Source organism: Calonectris borealis, chromosome 4 (genome assembly GCF_964195595.1).
Source record: "Calonectris borealis chromosome 4, bCalBor7.hap1.2, whole genome shotgun sequence".
NCBI classification, from domain to species: Eukaryota; Metazoa; Chordata; class Aves; order Procellariiformes; family Procellariidae; genus Calonectris; species Calonectris borealis.
In genome coordinates this window covers 14,159,669-14,186,761 of record NC_134315.1, presented here as the reverse complement: position 1 = coordinate 14,186,761, position 27,093 = coordinate 14,159,669, and the positions used below count along the sequence as shown (strand labels likewise).

Below are 27,093 nucleotides of genomic sequence, written 5' to 3'. Positions count from 1 at the left end.
AATCTAACTGGACCTTTTATTTCACATTAATCATTGAACATGAGTTCAACTTGTGTCATAGGTCTATCAGGTGGGCCTATAAATTAGGCAATAAATTAGAAGTTGATTTTTTAATGGTGTGGTCATTAACAGATAGCACAGAGTTCAGCTGCCGCCATCCAAAAATACCAAGGATCCCGTGGCTTCACGTGCAGAAGGCAGCAGTGCAGCTGAAGTCTGCGCGATTGATGTTTTATTCTCTTTGAGTGTCGATGGATGGGTGTCAGCTTTGCGATGGCTGGGGATGTAATGACTTCACTGCCAAGGGAAAATACACAGCACTGACTGTGGGAGCAGTATAAACCCTCTGCCAAGGGACAGAAGGGAGGGGAGACCCCTATGCAAAGGGGTCCCAATGTAAAGCACACAGATGGAAATGCAGTTCCTTCCACTGATAATCAAGGAGGAGATTGGCAAACAGATTCAGACATTTTGTACAACACTCTGACTTGGTAATCAGTCCCAAAAGAATTGTTCTGGAGCAGGAAGGAGCTTCCAGAGTATCCAGCTGAGATGCACAAAACAACATATTGCTACGACCTCTGTTCAACTGAGAGCTCAAAAGTGGTAATTCATAGTAGGACATATATCATGACATTTCAAATAAGTCTTACAGACAGGACAATCTCTTCTGAGGGAAAAGCTAGGCTAGGAAATAAAATATGAATGTTTTTACATTCAAAAAGGGTCAGATTTATCCACAACAGAAGTTATTACTCCTAATAATACTGCTAAGGCAATTGATTTATTCATATCCCATTTGTCTATAAAAGGCTTAATTTACAATGTACCCCAGTACTGCAGAAGAAAGTAGGCTTATTTCAAAATAGAAAAGGAGAGTTTAATTTCATGCTAGAGTGTAGAATTTTTTTTTCAAGGACTATTATTAAACTGAGGCAGAGCCTTCTTCTCAAAATGGTTTATTAAACTGAAAGATGTGTCTTGACAATCACATTATTCTCTCCCCAGCATCCAGTTTGCCAGTGCAAAGAGCAGTGCTCATTCTTAGCAGACATGTCATCTTCCGGAGACTTGCAGGAATTTGAGCAATTGCTTTTAATTTAGGAGCAGCAGAAACTACCTCCCTCCTTTACACTCTGTAAAGCTCCCAAGGAAGCATACCAACAAGGATTTGTTTTAATATCACCTTACTTAGGACACAGAAATTAAGAAGAAGAACACAAAAGAGGTCAGAAGCCCTCTAAAGGAAACACGTGCTTATGTGATTTCCCAGGAGAATGGCAGCACTGCAGGTACTAATCCACTGAAGAAAACCCTCCACAGCTCAGGCTGAATCCATGTGTTTGAAGACACTATTTTATAAGTTGCTGCTCTCTCTTCTGCATTGTCCTATTTTACACTATTCAAGGGGAAGCACGCACAACTAAAGAGGAGTGCACAGTTCACAGATAACAAACAGTGGATCCAGCTTATTTTCATGCAAAAGCTCCCGAGTATTAGCACTAGACCCAGCATAAGCTCAATGCCTCACTTCATGAATGCTGCCTCTGATCTCCTGGGGCCTCAGGAGAATTTGTCAGGTCAACAAGGCTTCAGATCTACACACACATTTTATTTCCTATTTAATATATTTATAAACTGGTACCTAACCATCATACAGTGAATCCAACAGAGTTGGTGACTATAAACTAAGACGAAACTATATCGTTAATCCAGGGTATAAGTACAAAGGAAAAGTCCTCAGGCGGAACATTCAAAAAAGAGCTAGAACGACACAAAAGAGAGGTTCCCTTCTTATAAGAAGGCTAGTCCAGTGTTCAGAGCAGTCACCTAGGACACGGGAGGAAGATTTCAATCTTTGTCCTGCTAGGCACTATCAGTCCCATATGACCTTGGTCACGTTTACTACTAAAGTACTTTGGGTGGGAAGCACCTTCCTTTTCTTCTGCAGTGCAGACTTGACATCCGAGGCAGTCTCCCTCCACTCATCTTTATAGTCAGTGAGTTGAAAAGGCACCTCTAGGGTGCAGATCATCGTGACTATTTTAGACCTACATTACGATGAGATGAATCCTGCCCTGTAGATCAAGTGCTGATTTCTCTTCATGACTGTCAGGGACCCCAGAAGACTAACTCAGACTTATACATGTTCCAAGGAATCCCACTCCCTAGAGCATGAACTAAGAGCATGAACTAACATTCCTAAATACATGATAAACTTCCTGCCTGGATGACAGACATCTGACAGTCACTGCTGTGAAGGTCTGCAGTGTTGACTGAGCTGTAAGCAATAAAGAGCTTAATTCTGTAGCCTAGTAAAGTTGTGGTGTCACCCGAGAAGAACCAGGAAATGTTGAGTCAATTGTCTGTCCACATGCAAAAGTCCGTGCAAATCCCAGTCTCACAGAGACATCTAAAAGGGGGACTACAAGAATGTACTGTTCTGGGAAAGATGCAGATGTCAGATGTAACAAACAGTGATTTTTTTCTGGCTCTCCTAAGCCATCACACAAGGTACTTTCTGTTCTGAACCCAATTCAGACCACCTAACACACTGGGATACTTGTCCGCACCAGTTGCAGCTTGGTTTCTTAGGTTTCAAAAACCTGAAGAGGTTATTGCCTCCAATACCCTCTCCAACACTGGGCCAACCACCTGCCACTCACCACTATTTCCCCAGAACGTCTTGCAGAGCTCCTTCTGTGGTCATCTGCTCTTTAGCACGTTCATTTTGACAGAAATGGTTTCAGGGGTTTATCCCTTAAGCAGCCACACTGACAGGTTTGAGGAGACGGCAATTTCTATTCATGGATAGAAGGCAATGGGGTCGTGATGAGCTAAGAGGTAAACTAGGGGATGAAAACCTCTGCAGCCATCATAAAAAACATACATGACCAAGACCTCTACTTCCCAGCTCAGACTTAGGAATTGTCCTCCATGAAACTATGTCTTAATTTAGTGTTGGTAATGCTCAGTGTGCTCTTAATTAAAGCTCTTTAGCTGGACCTTGGCTTCTCTACACTTCTGCTCACCAGCTATACGATACAAACAGTATACTTCTGCCTTGCAAGATTATGAGGTATCCAGATCATATAGGAGCCATATAAAGTAGATTTGTTATTTATTTCTGCCCAGCTCATGTACATCAGACAACCTGTCTGCTCATCCATAAACTGCCATTTGCAAAAGATCCACCATCCACAAAAGATCTCTAATTAACTGTTCATTCAGAAGCCACATCATCTTGGTGATCATATCCACCACAGAAAAGGTGCGTAAAATTCTGAGGGTGGCAGAGATGAGCAGACCCCAGCCCCTCACTACCAGAGAGCAGCCACATGATGGAATGCAGTTTCTCCTACAAATCAGCTCCTCTGAGAGACAAGACCAGCCTTGTGCCTCTCCAGCAAATCGCCCTGCTCCGTCACAAACTATCAGTACCCTCCAGCCAGGTGGCCTCACCCCTAGATTTTAAAGCCCACTCACCAGAAGGGACTGTCTGCAGCCAGCTGGAAACAAAGATGTGGCTGCTGAGAGACAGAGTCCCCAGCCCACAGATGGGAAAGCAGAGAGGCAGCACCCAGCAGATGGCAGGGGCAAGGAAGGGCAGCAAGAGACGGCCACGTCCTCCCTTTCTAGCTGCAGCTTTCACTAAGGGTGAGAAAGAATCGCTCGCGACTTTCAGCCTCAGAGCCACGTTACAAAAATGAACAATGTGCTCCAGCAGATTCCCATTTAAGGAAGGCTTTGCCAGACAGCCATATGCTGAGAGGCCACAGCACTTCAAAGCTTCTCGCCCTTGTCCAAATACAATTAGTACAAGTCCAACCCAAGCAAACTTCAAGGAATCCTTTACTGAAATTCCCCTTTACTTTGCTCCATGTTCTCACACCATGACCAACACTGCAGTGACTAGGCGGAACAGATAACATCTTAATTTCTGAGTAATTGTTGATTAAATGTTGCCAGTAATCCACTAAAAAAAGAACTTTCTCTCCATCCTTAGATGTTTGACCTGATTCACTAATGGCTTGAACATAAACACAGCTTCAGTGCCTGAGAAGCCAGGCTTACAGCTGCTCTGGACCACCAAGCTGAAACTTGCTGCTGTGACACCCTGGTGAACCTGCCCCCTCATCTGGAATGAGATCCACCAGCTCTTTTTTTCCTTTTTCTTTTTCCTCTTCTTTTTAAGAGCTGCTTACTTCACAAGTCATAACTTTTTCTCTCACGAACTGGCCACACTACATTGAGCTTTCCAAAGGCAAATAGGTTATATTGCATGAAATACGACAGCAGCTACAGTTCAAGAGATCTTTAACAAGGGTGCATGTCGGTCTAGCTTCTACTGTGGGAGCTTGGCGTTTTCCCTAGTGGTGCCTAACTCCTACCCAGGTTCAATAGTTTATGCATATAAAAGCAAGACAAAAATGTACTGAGAATATTTTATACAACCACTGATCTTTTTTCTTCCCCTCTTTCAGCACCAGAAGAGACAAAGGGAAACTAAACTCCTATAGGGCAAGCGTCCCCCATTGGCCTGGTCCCACTGTCATCCACACTTGGGCTGACAGGGTGAGCACACAAGTGAATTTCCTTCCCATGAAAACTAGTGTATTTGGGAAAGGGAAGACAGATTGTTCTGTCTGGACCTGGATTTTAACCTGCACCGGAGTCAAGGTACAACCACAACTTCCACTGCACAGTCTCAGTTTCCTCTTAACTTAAGGTTTAAATTCAGTCTTTAAAATAATAATAAAAAAAAATCAGTCTCTTCTCATGTCCCTACTTCTATTAGCAAATCCCAAAGGAGAGAGGAAAAAAGAAAGAAAAAAAAAAAAAAAAGAGAAAGATCTGCAGAAAGTGACTTGTCCCTATTATTTTATACTACTTTTATTTATGCCAAACCCCATGCAATTATACATATATAGAGATATATATATGCACATAAATATTTTATACATATTTATATGTAAATGAACACATTATTCTATGGTTCACCATTATCCTGACTGCCATAGACTGGGGAAAGACAGTATTCCTAGCTAAATGTAATAGGCCAAGGTATCTGAAATATTCCATTTTCTGTCCTAGCCCTCCCTGTTCTCTTTATTCCCAAGGAAAGGCTACTGCAAGAAAGATGGACTTAACACTACCAGCTGCCTGACCTGCTGAGAATGTAGTTGTGCAAACAGATGTAGGAGTTTCTTGGTTTAATTGGGCCTTAAGAGAAAGGTCTGCACTGTAGAAAACTTTCATGCATTATCTGGTTTTAATTAGGAGTTTTAATATCCATCAGCTTAAGGGCTAAATGAAAAGGCTGTTACTAAGAAGATATTAGATAGCGCTTTTACAAATCAGAATTGCTACCCAAAAAATATAAACAGAAATTATTAAGGACTACAGAAAATTTAATCATGGGCAACGTGTTTTTGTTCTGACTTATACAAACATCAGTATAAGCTTGGAACTTGGAGCTTGGAACTGAGTAACCACGGGCTGAGAATCAGATCTGATCCCCAAATCTCCTATGCGCATAAAAGCTTTCCATAGCACAAGATAAGCAATAGATGGGGAGTGGCAGGCTTCCAGAGCCCCTCTCCATCTTCTACAAATGTTTAATCTCCAGGAGAACCTGGAGAGGACATTGGTATCATGTACTTTAAAGACACTGAGTTTTGTCATCTTCCCTAGTTTCCAGTGCCTTCCAGCAGACCAGTTCTCCAAGAGGGATGCAGACCATCTTTCTTCCACTGATTCTGACCGAACCATGTCTGGTTTAGATGTAGCTGCAACAGACTTTATCTTTTGAACTTGCATAATGAATTCTTGGTAGTTGAGAATGCATTCACAGGTGAGTGTAGACAAAATACAGGGCAACTTAATCATTTTTTTAAATATTATGGATGCTATTTTCCTGAAAAAAAAAAGAGGAATAGAAGGAGTAGTCTAATACAAGAATTGCATTGACTAAAGAGAACTTCCTTAAAATACACATGATCTGTCATTGTAGGTGTTCTGTTTCTTTTCATCTGAACATAAAAACTGGCATTACATTCTCTGTTTATGACCTCTCCCACCAGAGAAGAGCAAAACAGATAAAGCACAAGTGCAGGAGAATTATTAGTTTTCTTCAATTACGTAAAGCCGCTTGTTCAGTGTTGGAAGAAAGTGATGGATTTTTTTTTTCTTTTTTTTTTTTTTACACTTGTCATAGGAGAATGGCTATTCCTTCCAGTGGTTTTTGATTTTCAGATTTCAATTCCTCCCTCAAAGGGGGCACAAACTACTCTACAGTGCATTTGTAGCCTGAGGTACACCGTGAGTTTCCTTTTTAAGTTTATCTTTCACACGGCCTTTAAAAAGCACTATGCACCATTTCAGGTTACTACTTTCATGAATTGCATTTATATTCGATTTCTAAGTAATACTTCTGTTAAAACTAGAGCGATAAGAGATGACTTTGCTGCTAAAATAAAATATTTTGACTTTAGTACTAGGGAGTTCAAGTCTAGAAAAAAAGAACTGTGCAAATATTGCCTCAATATGTTAACAAACACTTGTTTGATGTGAACTGTGATCCTAGCAAATAGTTTTCTGTCCTGTTTCAAACAAGTTCTTTGTAAGTGGAAGTGCCTGAATGGGAAGCAGGCTCAGTGAGCATCTGTCGGTAGGAAGCACACTGCTGCCCAGCTTCTATCCAAGTGTCCTGATCACCCAGTCGAGCCATTTGGCTCGGGGGGGTCCACGGATGACAAACAGCAGATCGCAGGTGATTCAACACAAGTCAACTCCTCAGATGTGTTCTGTAAGCACATTGCTACTGATCACCCTCAATTTCAAAAAACCCAAAATCATTTACAGAACAAGGGGCAATATTAATTATTCTGTTTGAGTCACTCAGCAAGCTCAGACTCCCAAAGGACCTCAACTTGGCAGGACACAAATATATGAACCATCTGGTCTGCCACTGTACATCTTGGAGCTGGTTTCTATAAATGTGTTTAAAGAATTTAAGGATCTTGTTTGATGGTGCAATGTATCATCTAATCTTCTTGTACATCAATTAGCGCATAATTATTTGGCATAATCTGACTATCACTTCTCATTTGCCCATTGAATGCCCTTTTCAGTGGGAAAAAATTGAATAGGACAGAAGTTTAAAAAAGAAAACCTTTAGCTGACTCACCTTTTCTAATGCTGTTGCATGCAGTACTCCAAACATTGCTGTTAAATTATTAGCATTCCTCCACTGTAGGGTCTAAAATCTTGCATTTTTACTTAAGAGAAATGAAGAGCAGCTGAAACAGCTGCCCAAATGACAACTGTGGTATTTGCACATATTTAAACAATGCTTTGTAGTAGGAGGAATGGATGTCTAAAAAACACAAGGGGCTACAGGATTTTAACTGAAATTTGTGAAGCGAAGCTACAAAGTGCCAGCACAGAATCCATCTGCCTGAGGAATTGCTTGAGTTCATTTTGCATTACAGTGCTTCCATGAAGGTAATATGCTTGCAAGTGTCTGTTCCCCCATCTATACCTGTGTGTGTCTGCAGCCCTTGTTCAGGAAATCATTAATTCCGGCAGGAGGAAGAATGGGGCCAAATAACTCAATTAGCTTAAAAAGAAGTCTGAAGTTTAAAATGAACCACCCTTGTCTTTGATAGAAAGGGACTGGACTGAGAAAGTCTTAATTTCACGGTAAGTTACTACGGTCCCAATCACAAAGTAGATAGCTACGCTAGAATAACAAAGACTATCTTATCATCACAGGGTATTATTATTAATACTCTTATTATTAGCACACTTCATGCATTACAATCTGACCTCGGGCCTGAACTACCTGTCCCTGTATTTTACTATTAGTAAGATAAAGCTCAAAAAATAATTCTTATAAGTACTAATTCTTAAAGCATCATTTTATCAATATAAAAGTTACCTTGTTAAATATTTATAAGTGTTTTTCCACATAAAAATATCTTAATATTTAATAAGGCAGCTAGTGGCTGGGTATCAGGTATATCTGTCTTCAGAAGTGCTGGCCAGGCATCAGGAAGAAGAAAAAGACACATGAGAGCAGAAGCCCAGATTTTGGAACCTCACCGATGTCTTCTCTGCTTAGACAGTGCTCCAAAACATTCCTTCCAGGAGCTATTTTCCTGGGCACCTGGTATGTATTTTTTAAAGTTATGTTGTATTCAGTTACTGCTGTAAGCAATTGCACTGCTACTTTACTGAGCAAATAAAGACGGGTTTCCCACAATGAAGTGTGAGTGTGTGCATTAATATTTCTTCAAGACCATTTTGTTTCTAGCTGCTGAAAAGCAGCATCAAAATAGCAACGTACTATGAATCAACTAGGGTAATCCATGGAGGCAGAGGATGAGCACAGGAACAGTGCCACATTACTGTGTGTTAAAAATGCCCTTTTCAAATAAAAGTAAAGATAGCTGGGAGATTTGAATAATGGAGGTTTTCCAAAAGTATTAACTCTGGTGGGGTTCCAATATAAATGACACTTCAGTGTTTTGGGGAATTTACAACCATGCTCAGTTAAACTTCCCGGAGTCAACTGGCATTACTGCACACATGCACCTGCACAGACACATTCTTCCTTCTTCCCTCCCATAACCAGGATCCATCAAAAGTTCATGCAGCCCAGACCACATCTATTTCTGAGCCAGACTGCGAGGAAGCAGTCACAGCTGTGCTGGCGCAGGTGGCCTGGCACTGCATTCACTTCTCCCTATTGCAGGTGTAGGGGGTTGGACACAGTGCAGACCAAATTATCCATCCCTTGAACCCAGCTGTTGCTGTACTCATGATGCCCAAGCGGTCACCTGAAGAAAGTGGTCGGGAACATGTCCAGTAAAACTATTCAAGTTAAGCTGTGATTTGAATAAGGAGCTTAAAAGTAACTATCGAAGGATGCTATTTTACAGATACTAGAGGAATATATTGAGTACCCTGCTGTAGGTCAGCAGGATAATAAAACAAAACCCAACCCCAAAACCTCAAAAAACCTGAACACTTCCCCCCCCGCAAATTCCCAAGACGCAAAGGAAACACTAACAGCAAAACTACTCCCAAATTTCTGTAAAATGTGTTTCTAGGAAGTCCATGACACGACATTTCCTTAAATTCCGGAGGAAACAGTCGCATAAGCCAGATGTTCTTTCAGAACTTGCCACTGCACACTGAAGAAATGGGTTATACATAAAAGTTAAAGTGATTTGATAGATTGTTTCACGGTCTCAGTTAAAAGAAAAGCAAATCATAAACAAGCAGTGAAAAGAAAACGGGGAGGCAGCTCAGCTACTGAAAAATCCATAGGTTTCAGTGACCTCAAATGTTCTAAGAAGTTTTGATCATAAAAAGTATTACAGCTCTTTTTCATGTAATTTTTCCAGTCATCTCAAACTAGTTGCTAGGCCATGCTAACTAGTAAAATATCTTTAATTTAAAAAATTATTAGTACTTTTGTAACAATGGGAAAATCACATTGCTAAGATGCTTTACCTTGTTTTATTTCTGTGGGTTTTATTCTTTCCCATGCAGCTGATTTCTCCCCACGGGATTTCGACCTTTATTACTTGCTGACAACACGTCTGACAAATAGCTTTTTGCTGTGGTAGCTGAGGTTGAGCCATCTGTTTTTTCTCTAGAGAGCCATGCCTTATTCATAATGGCATTTTTCTGTTTCATTCCCTGGGGAATAGCACCTGCATGCTGATTTCCTATTTGACCCCAAAATACATCATCACATTTCGACAACCGATCCCTCCCCTTCGTGGCCCAGAAAGCACCACGCTCCGGAGGTGCCAGTGCACCCTTCATCCCTGACAGCAGAGGCCAAGGGGCTTCCTCGTGGATCGCAGGCAGGTTGCAGTCAGCCTTCAGATTTGAGTTGGAGGAGACAACTGAAGGTATCTGAGGAGGAAAGAAGAAAACATAACCTTGGATGTCCAAGGCCACTCTATGCGTTGTGGCTGATTTCAGCTGTAGCTTCCCATATAATTGTACAGTAGGCCTGTGTCATGCTCTCATTGGGATTTAATTAAACCTCCCATGATGTATATAAAAAGAAAATTCCTGAGTTTACAAAGATCAGGTCAATCAAAGAACTACTAGCATTCTGCTCTCCCTAATAATTTTCTTTTATAACAATATTTTGATTGATTCTTTTTATATGTGACTGTGATAAAGAAAATGATCACGAAACTGGGTATGAACCGTCACATATATCCCCTGGACTAAATAACTTAAGGGTTTCACATGTTATCAGAATTCTAAGTCACCATTTCATTGTCTAATAAATTTCATAACTAAAAGGAAATTTCAGTATCTTGCATGGTTTTTTCAACTATTAATGCCAAAAGCAGAAACTATGCTTTTACTTGTTTTATTACATTTATTTTAATCCAAGATTATAAAGGAAATTCAGTAGAATAATATTTGTAACTACTTTAGCTAACTGGCTCCAGTAATTGCATACTTGAATTTTATTTCTGTATAATTATGGAGAGGTTATGCTGTCTCAGAGAGGGTGAAATCTCCTGCATGTTTAGTTTAGCAGCAGACTGTCACAAATGCAATTGCAATTGATCAGCTCTGTTCTTAACAGGATTCCTGCAGTTAATGGAAATTACTATAAAGAGCTTCAGGGCATAGGAATAATTGGATCACTAAAAAAAAAAAAAAAAAAAAAAAAAGAATTGGATGGAAAAAAAGGTAGGACAAGATCAACATAACAACTTTTTCTTTCTTTCTTTAAACAACCAACAATTTTCAAAGATGGTCTTACCAGAGAGTATACCATGATGAAAACAAAACTTTTTTATTATTTTTACAAGACCCAAGCCATTCCTAAAAATGCATAATGAAAAACATTAAGCATTTGTTATCCTCAGCGTGTTTAAACTAACAATCAACTGTGCATCTCTGGAAGTAATCATTCAAATATCTATATGATCTATAAAATGACTGCCAAGAATAATAGATTTCACTAAACTAAAAACGATGAGAAAATTTTTACTGACCTGGCAATTTTTGTGATGGTTTTGTCTTAGTTCTCGAAGCAAGGCTGTGATCCTCTCTGGACTTGTTAATTTTATAGGAGAACCAGCATACACGTTTGGAGTGATGCAAGAAGTGTGAGTGCTATCCATCTCTTGCTGAGAGTTCGCAGGTATTGGCTCAGTCAATCCATTCACTTTGACATATGTCTCATGATCCTGTGGCTGTCCATTGGCCTGTGAGCTGTCTGTGGAAGAAGGCAGCATCTGCAAGAGAAAATAGCATTTTAAGAAATTCAAGCTAGGTGAAGTTTTCCAACGCTGTTTAGTTTGGATTAGTGGAAGCCACTTGGATGAATTCATTACAATAAATGTTCACAGAAATTAAATGTAAATAAAATACATTTACCAAAATAAGAAAAAAGATAATATACCAATTATTTTAAATATGAAGCATTCCTGCATCTGTCTAAAAAGGAATCTTGCATTCATCAACTCTTCCCCAAAACAAAAAAAAAATCTCTAAGCTTTAACTACAGCCAAAATTTGCATCTGGATTTTAAGAAAACCTAGATAAAAAGTAGAAAAAAAGATTAATTTTAAGAATTGCATAATGTTAGGTCTCCTCTTGAAGAATCTCAAAATTTCCAACATGATTCTTTCACACACATTCCCTCACTCCACACTACACAACAAATTCAGGTTTGTCTACCTATGAATGCTCAAGAAAGTTAAGCTTAATGGTCTTCAAAAGGGTATTAGTTCAACTGCATGAACTCTTAAGCAGACCCTCCTATTCTTAATAAAAATATTAGCTGATCTTATTTCACCTCCAAATCAACTTTAACACCACAACAAACGTTATCGTTCTTGAATATCTGCACTGAACTGAAGCCAATTTTAGAGAAAAATGGAGTTGTTTAATTATGCACTTATTCATAACAGTTGCAAGCAGGCAAAGATCTCCTTGAATGTAAATCACTATCACAGGGCAGTAGCGTTTTATCATCCAAATACAAATTTATTAAAGCTACAGGATTAATGTTACATTTTTTCTTGCAATTGCATAGAAAAACAAATTTAAGATTGTTAATGACAGATTCAGCCTTTGGGTGTTTAAAAATAGTTATTTATTTATTTCCAAAATTAATATATCTGATTACGAGTCATCACTTCATTGTCATTAGTCCTATTGCAAAAGCTCCAGAAATGCAAATACTATAAATATGCCAGGTCAGGAATGGTTACTTAATACAAAACACATTTTGCTTAAAATAATATATTGTTTTTCCTCTGTACATCTTCAATGAGCATTAGCTACATCACTTGTGTCCATTAAAAAAAAAAACAACAAAGGATTCTGAAATGCCATAGTAGTGTAAGATTGCTCTGGTGATCCCCCAAAAAGATGAACATTTATTGTCAAGCTCATGCATCAAAATATGATTCTATGACAGTATGAAGAAAAATGTACGGTGTGTAAGCTGTTGCCATTGCCAAGAAAAGAAGTCTTGCAGAAGTGATCACCATGGAGCTTTATGAGAAACGTGCTGCTTGCAAGCAGTTCAAGAGCAGCTCCAATGCCAGGGTTAGAGCGTACAGCTATCAGTGGTGCTGTACTGTCCCATAGCCTTGGAGGTGACACTGAACCCCAGCTTTGACGTGTACAAGCTAGCCAGACCTGAAAAAGCTCATCACTCTCATTCTCCTACTTGCAAAGCAACCCTCAAAGCTCATGGGTTCCCTGAAGTGAGGATGCTCATCCTCAGTGTTTCGTAAGACTCTGTGAAACACTAAAGATCACATTTTCTATAGCACTATGGATGTAGCCAAGCAAAAATCCTGCATTTTGTCTCAATGCCCAGAGATGAATTTCTTCCATTAGTTAATTATTCCCTTTTTATTTATTTATTTATTTATTTATGATTCTTACGTACACCAACACACTGGTGTTCAGCTCGTAGGATCAGGAGGGTGGGCTGTGCCTGTCTGTCTCTAGACCCAGTGTGCTGCAGGACAGACCCTTCCCCAGGATACACCGCGTGAGAGAATGTGAGTGGTAAACACAAGCAATCAACACTGCCTTTGATCCCATTTCACCTTCTGTTCTTGGCTCCCCACCATGAGAGGAGGGAAATCCAATGCTGCTGAATTCTGGCCATTTAAAAGTACCAAATGCAAGTGTGTTTGGCCAGCTGAGACACTCCCCAGTAGCAGCTACCACCTGGATTATTTACTTCAGGCAGAACAATAGGCCAGGGAACAAGATGGTGACATCCAGGAGTTGAAAGACCACTCATATTGACCAACTTTGGGCACATAATTTAGATTGCTGCTCTTCCCTAGAAGACTTACTTTCTCTACACTGATTACAGAGGGAGTCTGTGACACTATCTGGATTCAGCATTTATTGAGGTAGGGTGGTTGAATACGCAATCATATCCTAGCATCAGAGGTTGGAAAGTGAAAGCTATACATTTGGATGTAAACACAGAAGCCAAAGAAGGCTTCAGAAGTCCTTGGTTTCTAACCAAGGTTATGAGTGCAGTATCTCCCCAGCACTCACAAAAAACGCCTGCTGGCTGAAAGCAATGGAGGGGTTGCAAAGGGCGGCCCTGAAATATTTTGAGGCATGAAGAGATTGGATCTAAAATTATTTGATGAGAATTTCCTCACTACAGGAAGCACAGTTAGAGGCATCCCTGGTGATACATGAGAGTCAGCAGGAGCAGAACAAGTTCTGGAGCTCAATGACCCATGCAAAGGCAAATCACTGTCCTTGTCATAGGCAGAAGAGCTGGTAAGGCTACCAGAAAAAACACAGATCAAAGCTGTGACACTGCCACATTTCATTTCTAGAAAAATAACCTCCTGGCAGGGTCTTTCCTTTCCTTTCCTTTCCTTTCCTTCTATTTCCTTCAACTGTTCAATTCACAAACCCTTTTGCCTCCTGGGATTACTGTATTTGGCTGCAGCTGAAGTAGTGAAACTCAGTAGAAAGGCAGGTTAATGCAAACCCTGATGAGTGAAGCTGCTACCACACTGGCGAAGTTTTCACAGTATGGTCTGTGCTATATTGGAAAGCTGGTATGATTCTCTCAAAAATGCTCATCCTCAGTGTTTCGTAAGACTCTGTGAAACACTAAAGACCACACTTTCCATAGCACTATGGATGTAGCCAAGCAAAAATCTTGCATTTTGTCTCAATGTCCAGACACAAATTTCTTCCATTAGTTAATTATTCCCTATTTATTTATTTATTTATTTATTTATTTACAATATTGATTCTGATTTTCTTTATTTTTTTGCTTTCCTCCAAAGTTTCCACATATTATCCCACCTAGGAGGAAATGAATTGTGATATTCCGCCTGAAGAATTGTAAACTCGCATACTGCCAGGTTTTAGAAAGGTTGACATTAAAAAAACCAAACATCATCTTCCCCCAACATTACAAAAATAAAAAGTCAGTGGTGTCAGAGATAAGAATAAAATGTTTTAATTCATCTGAATATTTTTAATTGCACATTTTATCTTAATCTAAATTCTAACATTTATCAGAAAATAAAGGAAGGTTAGTTTTTAAAGCTTCTCCTTTTTTAAACATGGCTGTTACTCTGCTTGCATTTACTGTTCTAGACAAACACACGCTGTTGCCCATGAATTAGAGCAAAACTCACTGCTAAAATATCTATATTATGTATGCAGTCAAGAAACAGATCTAAATCTTTGTCAACCAAACCCAATTCTACTTTAAAATGGCACTAACCTTGAGTCTGTACCAGCTCCTCAGCCACCACAAATTCTTGAGATACTCTCTGTACAAACAGCCATTTTCATAATTATTGAACAGCTTTATCAGTTATTACACTGGAAAGGCCAGGCTGCCCTTAACTTTTTTTAATCTGTATTTTATATCCTTCAGTATTTTTAATAATCTTTCTGAAGGTCAAAAATAACATATCTCTCAGCAATGGATTTTACCCTTGTTTAAAAAAATTACTAAATAACAACCACCATCTCTTCTCTTTCATCCCCTTGGAATTCCAATGATTCAAGTCACATTTTCTGTAATGTCAGAAAAAGAAGTCTCTTCCTGCAAAAACCTTTGTCTTAAAAGGTCTCTTGGTCTTGATCAGCACTGTCCCCAAAAGACTGAAACCCCAAAGTTAAACTCGTTCTCCCCTCTGAGTGTGGGACTCATCTGACCAAAACATATCTCCTCCTGGCCCCCTTCACAACCAGTGGAGTCCAGCTTCTCCAACTCTTCTCACTTACCTAAAGCAGATACCTGAAATGGGCAGGATACCTCCTTGTAAGTGTCTCTTTCTCTCTACTAACTATTAAAAGAAAGACCATGGACGTGATTGTCTGAAGTACAGACATCAAACATGAAATATATCTCACCCTCAGCGTCAGAAAAGCTTCTGATCTCACCGGCCACACACAAATCATTTTAAGGAGAGTATCAGAGAATGTTATTTCAGGCCTGTTTCCTTCAAATATGATTCACAGGAAAGCAGTAAGTGCTTTCTTGCAAAGAAATGAGTAGAAATAGAAAAAAAAAGCAGCATTTTTCTACCAAAAAGTATCTCAGAAGAAATCCCCTGATATAAAGGAGGATTAAGCTATACTGTTCTGCACATTTATTCCCTATCTGTAAAACAAATAATTCACTACACTGGACACATTCTTTGCCTGGAGCTTTCCATCCATAAGGTTTAAGATGACTCGATGAAAAGCAATAAAAAGCACTACCATTTATCCCTATACTCCTTGCACAAATTCCCTCTCAGCCCTGAGAAATGGGGGCAAATAGCTACAATGGTCTCAGATCTACTGTGGAAAGAATATATAAAATATATCATCAAGTCAAAGCCTTCCAGCGCAAGAGAAATTGAAGTGAATGAGTACAGCAGCATTACCCATTGCAGACATCAGTCATCTGGACAGAGGCTGTTGACATAAAACCAGAACATGCTGGTTCATTCATTTGAGGGAAAGAATTGAACATACTCCTGTTTCTCCACACACAACCCGAAAGAGAGAGAAAAGGCCCCAAAATACTGCACAGCTGCACCGGCTGGGATGAGCTCATGTGAACGATAAGCCAAGCTCTCTTGCTCCTCTCTGTGGTTCTCTAATATATCAAAAGCAGCATGGACACAGCCTCATGTTCAGCAAATCAAACTGGGTAAAGCCTGTTTCTTAAACTGCAAGTAGACACCTAAATTCAGAAAAAAGGGGAGCCTCCTCTTTTACATTTCCTATTAGTTATCTGAAGCATCTTCTCTTGCTTCCCACTGTTACCAACCCAGGTAAACCCCAGTCCTTTTTGTTAGCTGTTAAGTGAACAGGAGTGTCTAACATCAGTTGATGAATGCTGTCCTGTGTACTTTCCACTGGGAAAGGCAGAGAAACAGTCACTGTTAATAATGCCCGTGATTAATTCTACAACAGCAAGAAAAGAAAGATGAGGCCAAGGCCTTTCCAATAAGATGGTGAAAATGGGACGTGACAAAAGGCCAAAAATGGCCACATATTCTGTGTCTGACATTGGGCATGTGAATCCCAGCTATGGCACTGGGCCGAGTGCCACGTGCACCCGCTGGAGGCAGCCCTTGTCCCTGGGATGTGCCCTCTTCAGACACATGCTTTTCATTTTCCAAACACAAAATAAGACAAGGTTTTAATTATGTCATTTGCCCAAATTTATTATCACTCCACTACAAGGGGCTCCAATGGTTTCTCAGTTTAAGTCTTTTAAAAGGAAAATATATCACAAAGGCTTAGAAATTAACTTCTTCGTGCCTCCAAAAATTTCAAGCCCATATTAGACATACATTGTCATTCCTCTGGCTCCCCAAAAGGCTATTTTTTTCAAAATTGAGAGAGAGACACGAAGAAGCTTTTCTTCACCATCCTGCACACAATTTTTGCTTTCACTCCAGTGACATAGGTGTTTTCTCTGGATGAAAAAGAATTGAAATAAAACCTCTTCTGTGCAACAGTATATGTTTATTATGATAAACCAAACTAAAATTAAATTAGATTACATTTAAATTACTCAATTAAACTAAATTACAAATAAAGAGCTTCATAGTGTACAGTTTTATACTGAGGAAAAGTCATTCAAAATCTAGTCCTCTTTACAGGGACTTGAAAAGAATATTAAGAGAAGGAAAACTGATTTTCTTTTCTGAACAGATTACTCCAGTGTATATCTGACCTCGGTGAAAAGTACACTGCTGGAACAAAATCATGATTCAAGCGAATTTTATTTCTCAATCAAAAACATTTGAATGTAACACTGGGCTGTGAAAATAATCAAGAATGACAAAACTCAAAATGCATACTGTTTTGCTGAACCAAACTGATTTGAAGTTTTCATTTAGAGCAAATCAGCAAAATGAAGCCATTGGGACAACAGTGATTTGTAGTGTCTGAGAACAGTGTCTTGAACACTGTCTGAGACAGCTTGTGAACGCTTGAGAGCGAAGTCTGAAAAGAAGCTCCAAAGATGGTTGGTTTTGCATCACACTGCCTTCATGTTTTAGTATTTTAATTGGGAGGAGCATTAGGAAGAAAATACTTCTGGCAAACAGAAGGGAAAGACCAACCATCCATTGTGTCCTGAATGAGCAAAGAACTGAAGTTCACTTTCGTCTTTAACCATGAGTAACTTGTTGATGCCCATAAGCCCTCCACTGAAGCCGGAGCTTGCTAGCACACAGCTAGGGCAGATCTATCCAATCTACATCTAATTCCATGCAGAGATGAAAAAAAAAGAGTTCTTAAAAGAATTTTAAAACATATTTTCTTCTGAGAACCAGGTACAAAGTTTTTTACTGAACTACAAATGGCCGGGCGCTGAATTGAATACAGAGTCTCTTTTCCCTTCAAAGGCCACTGGATTAGCCCTTCATGCATCACTGCAAACTTTCGGTTGAAATTCATCAGTAAGCCAAACAGGCAGGTCTGCTGCCAATGTGTAACAGCCTTCCGTTTGTCACTGGGTCCAGAAATGAACAAAGCCAACTGTAAATTTTTCATTTAAGAAGGAGAAAAAAAAAAACATCAATCCACCGGGTTTTCTCTAGAAGTGTTCAAATGTTAGGAATGATTTAGAAGTGAAAATCTGAGGCGAAGGAAGGGAATGAGCTTTCGAAGGAGTTTTATGTAAGTTTTATGTAAGCTGGGCATAGCTCTGGAATCTGGGATGTGAAAACCAGTGAGAATAAGAGTTGAAATGCAAAAAATGAATCCTCAAAGATTAAAGGTGAGCTCAGTTTAACAGATGTGTACAGAATTCAGTACAGGATTTTTAAAACCAAAGAATGTATCACACGAATATGAAACGGTCTCTCTTCTTTGTGATTGTAACCATTATTTATTAAATTAGGAGTAGTGGCATTTTCTCACTGAAATGTTTTCTCACTCTTGGACATTTTCTCACTGAAATGTTTTCCACTGGAAAACTGATCCACAGAAACCTAAATTTTTCATGGGAACATACAGATCTGCCTTGGCAGGAAAGGTTTCCCATTACACATGAAATTACTTATCACAGTACTTATCACAGACCAGAATGGTCCAAAGCTCGGTGTCACGGAGCCCAGCAAGAGCCAGCCTGTTCTCTGCATGATTCAAAAAACCCAGGCTTGAATCCCAGTGTGCCTGAGCCTAAGCGGGACTTCTGACCACTATGGTGCTGGATACTATGGGAAAGGGTTTGTGCTCCACTTAGCACGAATAGCTAAATATCTGTTGAAGCAGGCAATTGAATGTGAGGCTCCTACATTGCAAATGAACTCACTGGCCATCAGAATATAGATTCAATCTAATTCTCTCCTGCTGGAGCTGCTAAGTTTTGTGATAATTAGACATTCAGGGAGACAGTGTGAATGTGCACAGTATTTTGATATTTATTGCATTGGGAAGCTTTACACTAATGCTCATTTATCACAGCAACGTCTGAGAAAATATCTGAAGGCAGTGAAGTATTATCTCCCTTCTGACAGATGAGTTACTAACTACTGTCACATAAAACATTCATTCTCAGTGTGAGCTTGGGCGAGACAGTGGTGGACCCAGACTTGACATACTCGAAGGAGACACAGCCAGACACAGAACCCTGTCTCATCCTGCCACCACACTGCCTTTTCATCTTACATTGACAGTGTTGCTCGCAATAGGGTGATGGTATATGTAGATATGAAGGCACATAAAACCCGAAGCACAGAAAAACTCAAAGCATATACAACCCCGACTAGTCAAACATAGGTAGTAGAAGACAAGCAAAAAAAAAAAAAGGTTTATGAACCAGCAAACTCTCTTGTTTATTTTCCTAATTACTACAGGGAAATTGAATGCCATTTATGTTGAAGAATCAATCTACCTTTTCCTTAACAAACATTACCAAATATTGTTTGGCTCTTTTTACAGGCTTTGTTTAAAATAATAAGAAAGAGAAAATGAAAGGAAAAAAAAAGATCTTGCTTGAAGATTACTGAAGTACTATAAGGGAATTCCTGTTTCTCCAGGTTGCCAGACTGAGATTCCTGTCCTTAAGAATGTCTTCAGGTAGGTGCTACCCCAAAAATATGAAGTATATTCCCAGCATCCGAGCTATTAATGATGATGCTGAACAGCACCAGAGCGTAAGGCAGAGCGTATCCCATTTGAACCACTTTCCTCTTGCCAGTGAAACACAAGTAACTAACTCCCTGTTGAATATGAATGTCCACTGAGTTGACTTAAATCTTAAAATGATTCATTCTAGACCTTTTTTTCCCTGATTTCTTTTTCAGAAATCTATGATAATGCATTGTGCAGGAAGAAAATGCAAAATTCATATTTAAAGTCAAATTGTACCATGTGCTGCATTATCCACTAGGCTAGATATTTTGTCAAAATATCGGGTCAGTGTTTTTTGCATGGAGCACTGACATACTTTGTGACAAGCTCTAGAAGATTTAAACATTGACCAAAATGGCAGTAAAACAGCCAACTCCACTGACTTGCCTGAAACAATATCTATATTAAGTGCTGAGATATATTTTATAACTGTGCACTGAGTCTCACTAAACACTTCAAAAAACATAATCACTGACAATACAATAGTGGAAATGGGAGGATCCTACAAGGAAGTACAAACACTTACCTCTTGATCGCACATTGATGTAAAAGTGACTGTGTACTCTGCCAGGGCCACATCATTCACCAACTTTTTCACCTCTTCATCAAATGCAGAGTTAATAATTCCTTGCCTGTGGAATTCGCTAAGCATCCTGGTAATGAAGCTGTTCCTTTCCTGGCACTTTCGGGTGAGGCAAGCCAGCTTAGCCTATGCGGCATGAACGCATATACATTGATTTCACTCCTTGTTGAGACTGCAAGATTATATTTTGTATCTGATTTGTAATTTCACACATTTTGACTCAAAGCTACAGATTGCACTTCTATGTTTCTAGGCCATTAGGAGCCTCTGCACCTTGCAACAGCAATACATGTGCACAGATAAACTGGAAAGAGACGTTCCCTTTCCATGTGCGACGTCACCCTTTTGACAGGCTGAAGGGTACCCGTAGCAATAACGTCAGCAAGCCCTTGCCTAAAGCCCAGTAACCAACAGCTAAGTCGGGGCAGCTGCAGAAGGCAGGCACACACACAGAAGCCTGTAAGCAAAAGGATACACTTTTGTGTAGGTCCTGCATCGGCTTGCAGGAAAATACAGTACCTTCAGAGGAGCTAGCGTCAACTTCGCTTCAGACTTTCTCTTCTGAAGTTCTTTTTCCTGAAAGGTTGAAAAACATTCTGCATTAATTTATTCAAGAGTCATTTTAAAATACTGTAGCGGTTATTTGCTATTTGTTTTAGACGTGACTTCCAAGGCGTACACTTCACATATTTGTGTGACCCTGTATCACAAACAAGATGAAGCAGTGTAAGGAGTTGGTTGTACATGGATAGGCCCTGCATGCAAACACTGCCCTACTAGCATTAATGTTGGTCTTAGGTCTTACCAAATGCTTTTGGATGTTATTAGATGGAGGCCTATATCAGTGAGGTTATTTCATCAAAGCAGCATCACATTAAAGACGTGGTATCCTTCATTGTGCACTCATATTCCCATTTGCTCTGTGAATCTTCCAAAATACTCTTTTGGGGAAAAGTTTTCCCTTTTCTTATCTATATTATGTTGTAGAATGCAAGAAACAAGGAGGGATTTTCTGAATGTGTATTCCACGGCAGGCCCTGAAAAGTGAACATCAACAACTTTCTACTCTGACACGATCGATGCATGTCCTCTGTTAGGAGGTGAGCCAGATGACCTAGTCTGTACCTTATGATTAAAATGTTCATTATTCTTGGGAAACTTGCTTTCTGATTATGCAGAAAAAATACAGTATCCTCCTAGGTAAAATCCATTTCTATTATAAATCAACACAGTATTATTTGGCAATAAACTACAAATTCCTTTGCATTCATTTTGCTTGACAATTTGTATTTCTATAAAGCCTACAGTAAATATATTATGTGCATCAAAAAAAAAAAAAGACTCGCTTTGTGAGAATTCAGTTGTGCTGACAGAGATTGCATGGTCCTCAGCTAATAAACTGTGGACTTGGGAAGGAACATAGTATGTAGGACAGGAGAGATTTGCACTAGCACTGGGGGAACAAAGAAAAAGCTGGCAATAGGTCCCTGTACTGGTGACATTCAGTTCTTGATGAGGCATAGAGCAAAACACTTTGCCAATGCAACAGAACAATTAGGAGTTGCCCATTTATATGGATAGCATGTCTCACCCCTTACTCACCTACCATCTGATATGCACCATCCATCACTATGGACACCAGACATTACAAAACAATTTCATTTTACCACCACTATTCTGCTAAGAGGCATCCTAATCAATGCCTGAGAGAAGCCACTAATGCTCTATACAGGACTGGTTTAAAGCAAATCACAGCACATCACAAGGCTAGGAAAAAAAACCCAAACAAAAACAACAAACAAACAAACAAAACCCCCAACACTGTAGAACAGGTGGATTTACCATGGAGGAAGTGGGATTAAACTTGCACCCAGTAGGGAGAAGAAAATCATCTCTTGTTATTTCAGAGGAAAGACAGAGGAGAAGCATGTTCTACACACTGTATCAGGGTATGAAGAATACTAATGAGAAAATGCCTTTTACTAGTTGTTTCAGAGTATGATGGGCAATTCTAATTTGGCTCACATTGTAACTATCATCCCTTTTCGAAAAATAGTTTCCAAAGAAACAGGAGACAAAATCTAAGGGAAAAAAGCCCTAGCAGGAATTTGTTTCCACCTAAGAGTTCAGCAGTTCTAGTCACACTGACAGCAGTAGCTTTGCTGTCACACAATAAGGCAGTAGCTTTGCAAATGTTAATGCCTGTGCCTGCTCTGGTTTGCCAGGTGAAATACAATGCACAAGTGTAAAAACTGCTCATGTAATTATACATGTCTATACATGGGGGGTCTCACCAGAATAAATACTGGTGAGACTACTATTGATTAATAAAAATACAAATCACACACATAACTGAAAATGTGTTAATGAAACTCTTAATAGGTAACCCTAGCAGCTGGATCAAAAAAAGTTAGAAAAAACTCTGTCAAAATTCTATCACTAGCTCACTGTGTTCCCTAATTTGATATAGTGCAACAGGAGAGTTGGGAATGTTAAAAATCCTGACAATTTAAGCCAAGGAGGTTGCTCTGTAAAGAATTTCAGCGCCACTTCGCTTGCATTAGGCTATGGGTATTAAAGCAGAAACTGGTGGCAACTTTTATTATAGTCTATCATCTTTCCATAACATTGACCACCCAGGCAGTTTACATCTTTTGCTTATTTCTCTCAAGTCAAGAGCACTGTTATATGCCTGCAAACCATTTAATTATCCTCAAACTCATTCCCAGGAAAGATGACTATTTTGGTTCTCTCCTTTGAGAAGAAAGAGGTAGAATCTGAAGGCTAAGCTCACATTTATCCACCCCTCTTAAGCACACAGAAAACAGCTTTATTATACCTTTTCACGTAGCTCAGCCTGAAGGAGATCCACCTCATTTTGCAAGTCGTGAAACTGATTTTGTAATGCAGCTTGATCCCTGAGCTGGGCTTTCAAGGTCAGCACTTGCTGCTGTAATCTCTTATTGGCTATTTTATTCTCCTCTATTTCCTGACCATCTTTCACAGTGTACACAGGCTAGAGAGCAAATACACAGATTTTCAAATTAGGTGAAATGAAAATATTCTCAATCATGTTTTAGAGCACAAAACTTCTCAATCAATATATGTACCTACATTGTATGTCAAAAAAACCTAAGCTGATATAAAATGAGTGACTTCAAACCTTCATAAACATATTAGCACTAGTATCTTGCACTAATCTTAAAATTGTTTATGAGCAAGGAGTTCTTGATCCCCTGTGAGAGCAGGTGTAGAACTGGGATTTCACAACGCTCCTTCAAGGTAAGTATTGTACTATAATCATTTCATATCTGGGGAAACTGGGGCACAGACAGATTAAGTGACCAACCTAGGGTCACACAGTGAGTAAGAATAGAACTCAAAAGTCCCCAGTCTCCTGCTCCAACTGCTATATAATACGACCCTTGTTTTTCCTCACATATTTATCTCAGAGAACAAATTCCACTCTCCCAGTTATATTTTTGTTTTGGAAGATTATTAATAAAACTAATCAGATTTTAAGTACAAATTTCAAAAACATTTAAAAAGAAAATATTTATTACATTAAAATGTAGTAATAGTGGTACAGAACAAGTGGAAGGAGGAGCTTCTGAATTTAACCCCTCCTCCCGACTCTCCGATTTTTTTTTCAATTTCATGCACTTAGATTGAAAGGATTACTGAGAGCTTTAGGTTGATGGTCAGCATCATAAGGTCAGTTCCTAGAAGTGACACTGTCAGATTAAACATATAGATTAAGCATGAGGAAAAATCTGAGGGTGAAGAAAGTCTTGTGAAAAATGTTTATGCTGTTGTGAACTTATATTAAAAAAATACTGAGTTGATACATACAGCTGCTCAAGATTTCCAATAACATGTTATATAAGCAAGGCTAAAGATTAAACATTTCAGTGATTAACCTAAAAATTCTAGTCAGACCTATGATATACTGCAGTAAAACCACAGAACCTTCTGACAAAACATGCAGGAAGATGGTTTGATTTTAATGGATATTAACATTGATACAACTGAGAGAAGAGCTAATATTCAGCCATGATGCACAGCATCACAGTTTAATTTTCCCTCGCTTTCTGACAGTCTTTCCAACTTTGACACCCTTGGTGACTACAAGATACTGAAGGCATCGTTTCATAGAAAACAGCAAACTGAAGTGATAGATTACATCACTCTGGCTGCAACACATCATTGCAACACAGGTAAAAACAGAATATGATATTTTCATACTGTTCTTCCTAATGAAGCAAGTCCTCTGTGCACAGCATTCAAGCAAGTCGTGCATGCTCTGTACCAAACTTTTTGGCTCCCTCTTGCGTTAGGAGAAAAGAAAAATAGCAGCTGTTGGGTACAGCAAGATTGATTAGACCAGGGTTGCAGAGATAAAAGCCTGAGGATGAGTCTGAGACATGGGATTTTCCTCATCTTCTACTTTCCCACACAAAAAGTATGTTAAATAAAAATGGAAACACTCCCTGACTGAATATGCTTAATGGAAAAAGAGGCGGGGAAATAAAAAAATTGCTTGAAGGTTAAAGACAGAGAGAAGTTCCTTCTTTCCTTTGACATTTTGCTGACCTGCTAGCAGTTTTCTGTAGTTTCAAAGCACAAACGAGGCATACAAGATTTATTTATGATTAGTCTGTCAGGCGTCCCAGTTAACAGTAACCATGGGTTGTGTAGTCAAGCTCCAGAAGGGTGAAGGACCCAGCAGCTGGGACTGGGAAATAATCGAAGGATAACTAAGCCCAAAACGTAACATTTAACACACTGCATTCTTATAAAGGCAAGATCTCTAGTCTTTGAAGTTGGTGCCTAAACACTAAAAATATCAATAAAATCTTCCTCTTCTTGTGTGTGCTGTGCTTGTCTGAAAACTCAGTGAGAAAATGAGAGGGAATATGACTTTTTGGCTACAGGCCATGACAGGAGTCAGCGGTTCACCAGGGAAGCCTGGCACCTTATTTACTATGTGCATTTCATCCAAAATTATTGTATTCATTTTCAAAGCTTTAAATAGTACCCTGCTCCCTTCTTGCTCACCCACATATTTCTTCTAACTCCTACTACAGCACCACGGTTCAGAAGACCACCTCAACATCCTAGAAAATTTCCCCAAATACTCTTATGCTAAATGGTATTTCCTCTGTTAGCAACACCACTGAAAAAAAGAGTCCTAGCAGTAATCTTGGAGTATATTATTTTAGCTCTCCTTTACTTGCAATGAATAATATCATGACAGGCTTTTGGAGTCTCAGCTGAGAACTAGGATCCCTGGGCATTGGGGGCTGTAGAATATAAGATATCTACAAAGTCCTAAAAGACATGCTCAAAACACATATCTCAAAGACCTCCCAACCTTGGGTTCTAGGTCCACAGTGCTCACACCTTCACTTCTTTCAAGCATCGCAGACAGAGTTCTTCCAGAACATGAAGTTTAGAACAGGAAAAAGCATAAATTGTGATTTACTTTATCAGAGTTTATTAATAACTTTGTGGGATGAAAAGCACTTTTGGACAAAGGTGGCAACTAACTAAAAATAAGAACAGGATCACCTGTCTACAAAATTGCCTTCAGGAAGAAAAATTATGCTAGAAAAGTAGATCATTATAATCATTGTGCCAACAAGTCGTTTTTTTTTTTAATCTAGAAAAACTTACGTCATATTTTAATTATTTCACACAAGCCCACTATTGACAGCTGGGTGTATACTAAAAAGTTTATTTTAAAGGAGAATTACTGAAATAAATTTAACAACCTTTGTTAAAATATATCTACGCTATTTTCTATCTGTACTATTTGCTTAATTGTGCCAATAAAATCAACATCCTTTGGTTAAGATATAATGGACTTGAGTCTTGCAGATAATGAGTTGGCGCCATCAAATAGCGTAACTGAAGGATAAACCCAGTTCTGTGATGTACATGTACTGCATCTTCTACCCCAGAATGAGGCACATGTGTATTCAAGAATGTGACATCAACCCTACAAAAAGTAATTAAATCGGATGAAGAAGTCAGATCCAAATCAAACAACATCGCAATATTGCATAAATATATACTACTGATTAATAAAACTAACATAAAAAGTTTAATTATTGGAGGGATTTAAAAGTGGTGGTTTTTTCAGAAGAAAGGCTGACCTGCACTTTTTCCAGTGTACAAACATTCTGTCAAGGTTGATGAATTTTATTCCCATGTGAGTTATAGAAATAATTAACACCTTAATTCAGTGACCAGTAAAAAAAACAATAATTGCCCCAGACCATCCCCAAACAAGAGGGTTAAAGCTCCACTGCCCAAAAATGTCCCCAAAAGCTTAAGTGTTAGCTTAAACAAAACACCACGATACACTTCTGTTTATATTAAAAAAATTGGGGAGTTTCTTCTTCTTACTTGAAATAGATTTCATTGCTTTAAGATGTTTCATGCCAATATATCATAATGATATGAAAAATCTGTGTCTTATTTTCAATTCAGCCAGAATTCAGTTGCCTAAGCATCAGCACATAGTGCCATGTAAGGTGTACAAACTAATATGAAGTAACTGCATAGGACTTGCAGGTGGCCAACTACACTCTCAGCCAGGATGCCCTAAGGCATTTAAATGGGCAACTGAACTGAGCCCAATATCTTTACATTTACCAGAATTTGTTTTTATTTTCTTCCGAAGTCATATCTACCTACCCTTTTCAAACGGAATTTGCAAATATTGTAGGTTGCTACAAAATTACTTTTTCAGCTGATAAAAGTTGCATATTTCTTCTTCACAGTTTTCCTGTTAAGGAGGACAGAAATTATTTCAGGGCTAGCTGAAAAGTCTTCATGAAAGCTGCTTCCAG

General features: G+C 39.0%; 1 protein-coding gene across 17 annotated transcripts in view; it reads right to left on the bottom strand.

Annotated features, from left to right (window-relative positions):
• Nucleotides 1-861: 861 nt before the first annotated feature.
• The window catches only part of C4H4orf50 (chromosome 4 C4orf50 homolog), a 46,379-nt gene continuing 20,147 nt past the window's right edge, over nucleotides 862-27,093 (bottom strand). For 9 of the 17 annotated variants that reach the window (XM_075148686.1, XM_075148685.1, XM_075148682.1 and 6 more), the window contains 5 exons: nucleotides 23,076-23,252; nucleotides 20,756-20,812; nucleotides 20,180-20,362; nucleotides 11,043-11,285; nucleotides 862-9,933 (listed from right to left, as the gene is read on the bottom strand). In XM_075148686.1, the coding sequence (XP_075004787.1) occupies nucleotides 9,544-9,933; nucleotides 11,043-11,285; nucleotides 20,180-20,362; nucleotides 20,756-20,812; nucleotides 23,076-23,252 (1,050 nt within the window). In that variant the 3' untranslated portion in view covers nucleotides 862-9,543. Of the gene's footprint in view, nucleotides 9,934-11,042; nucleotides 11,286-20,179; nucleotides 20,409-20,711; nucleotides 20,813-21,041; nucleotides 21,274-23,075; nucleotides 23,253-27,093 lie in introns of those variants that run through there. The other 8 variants (XM_075148683.1, XM_075148680.1, XM_075148695.1 and 5 more) reach the window with 8 other exon arrangements.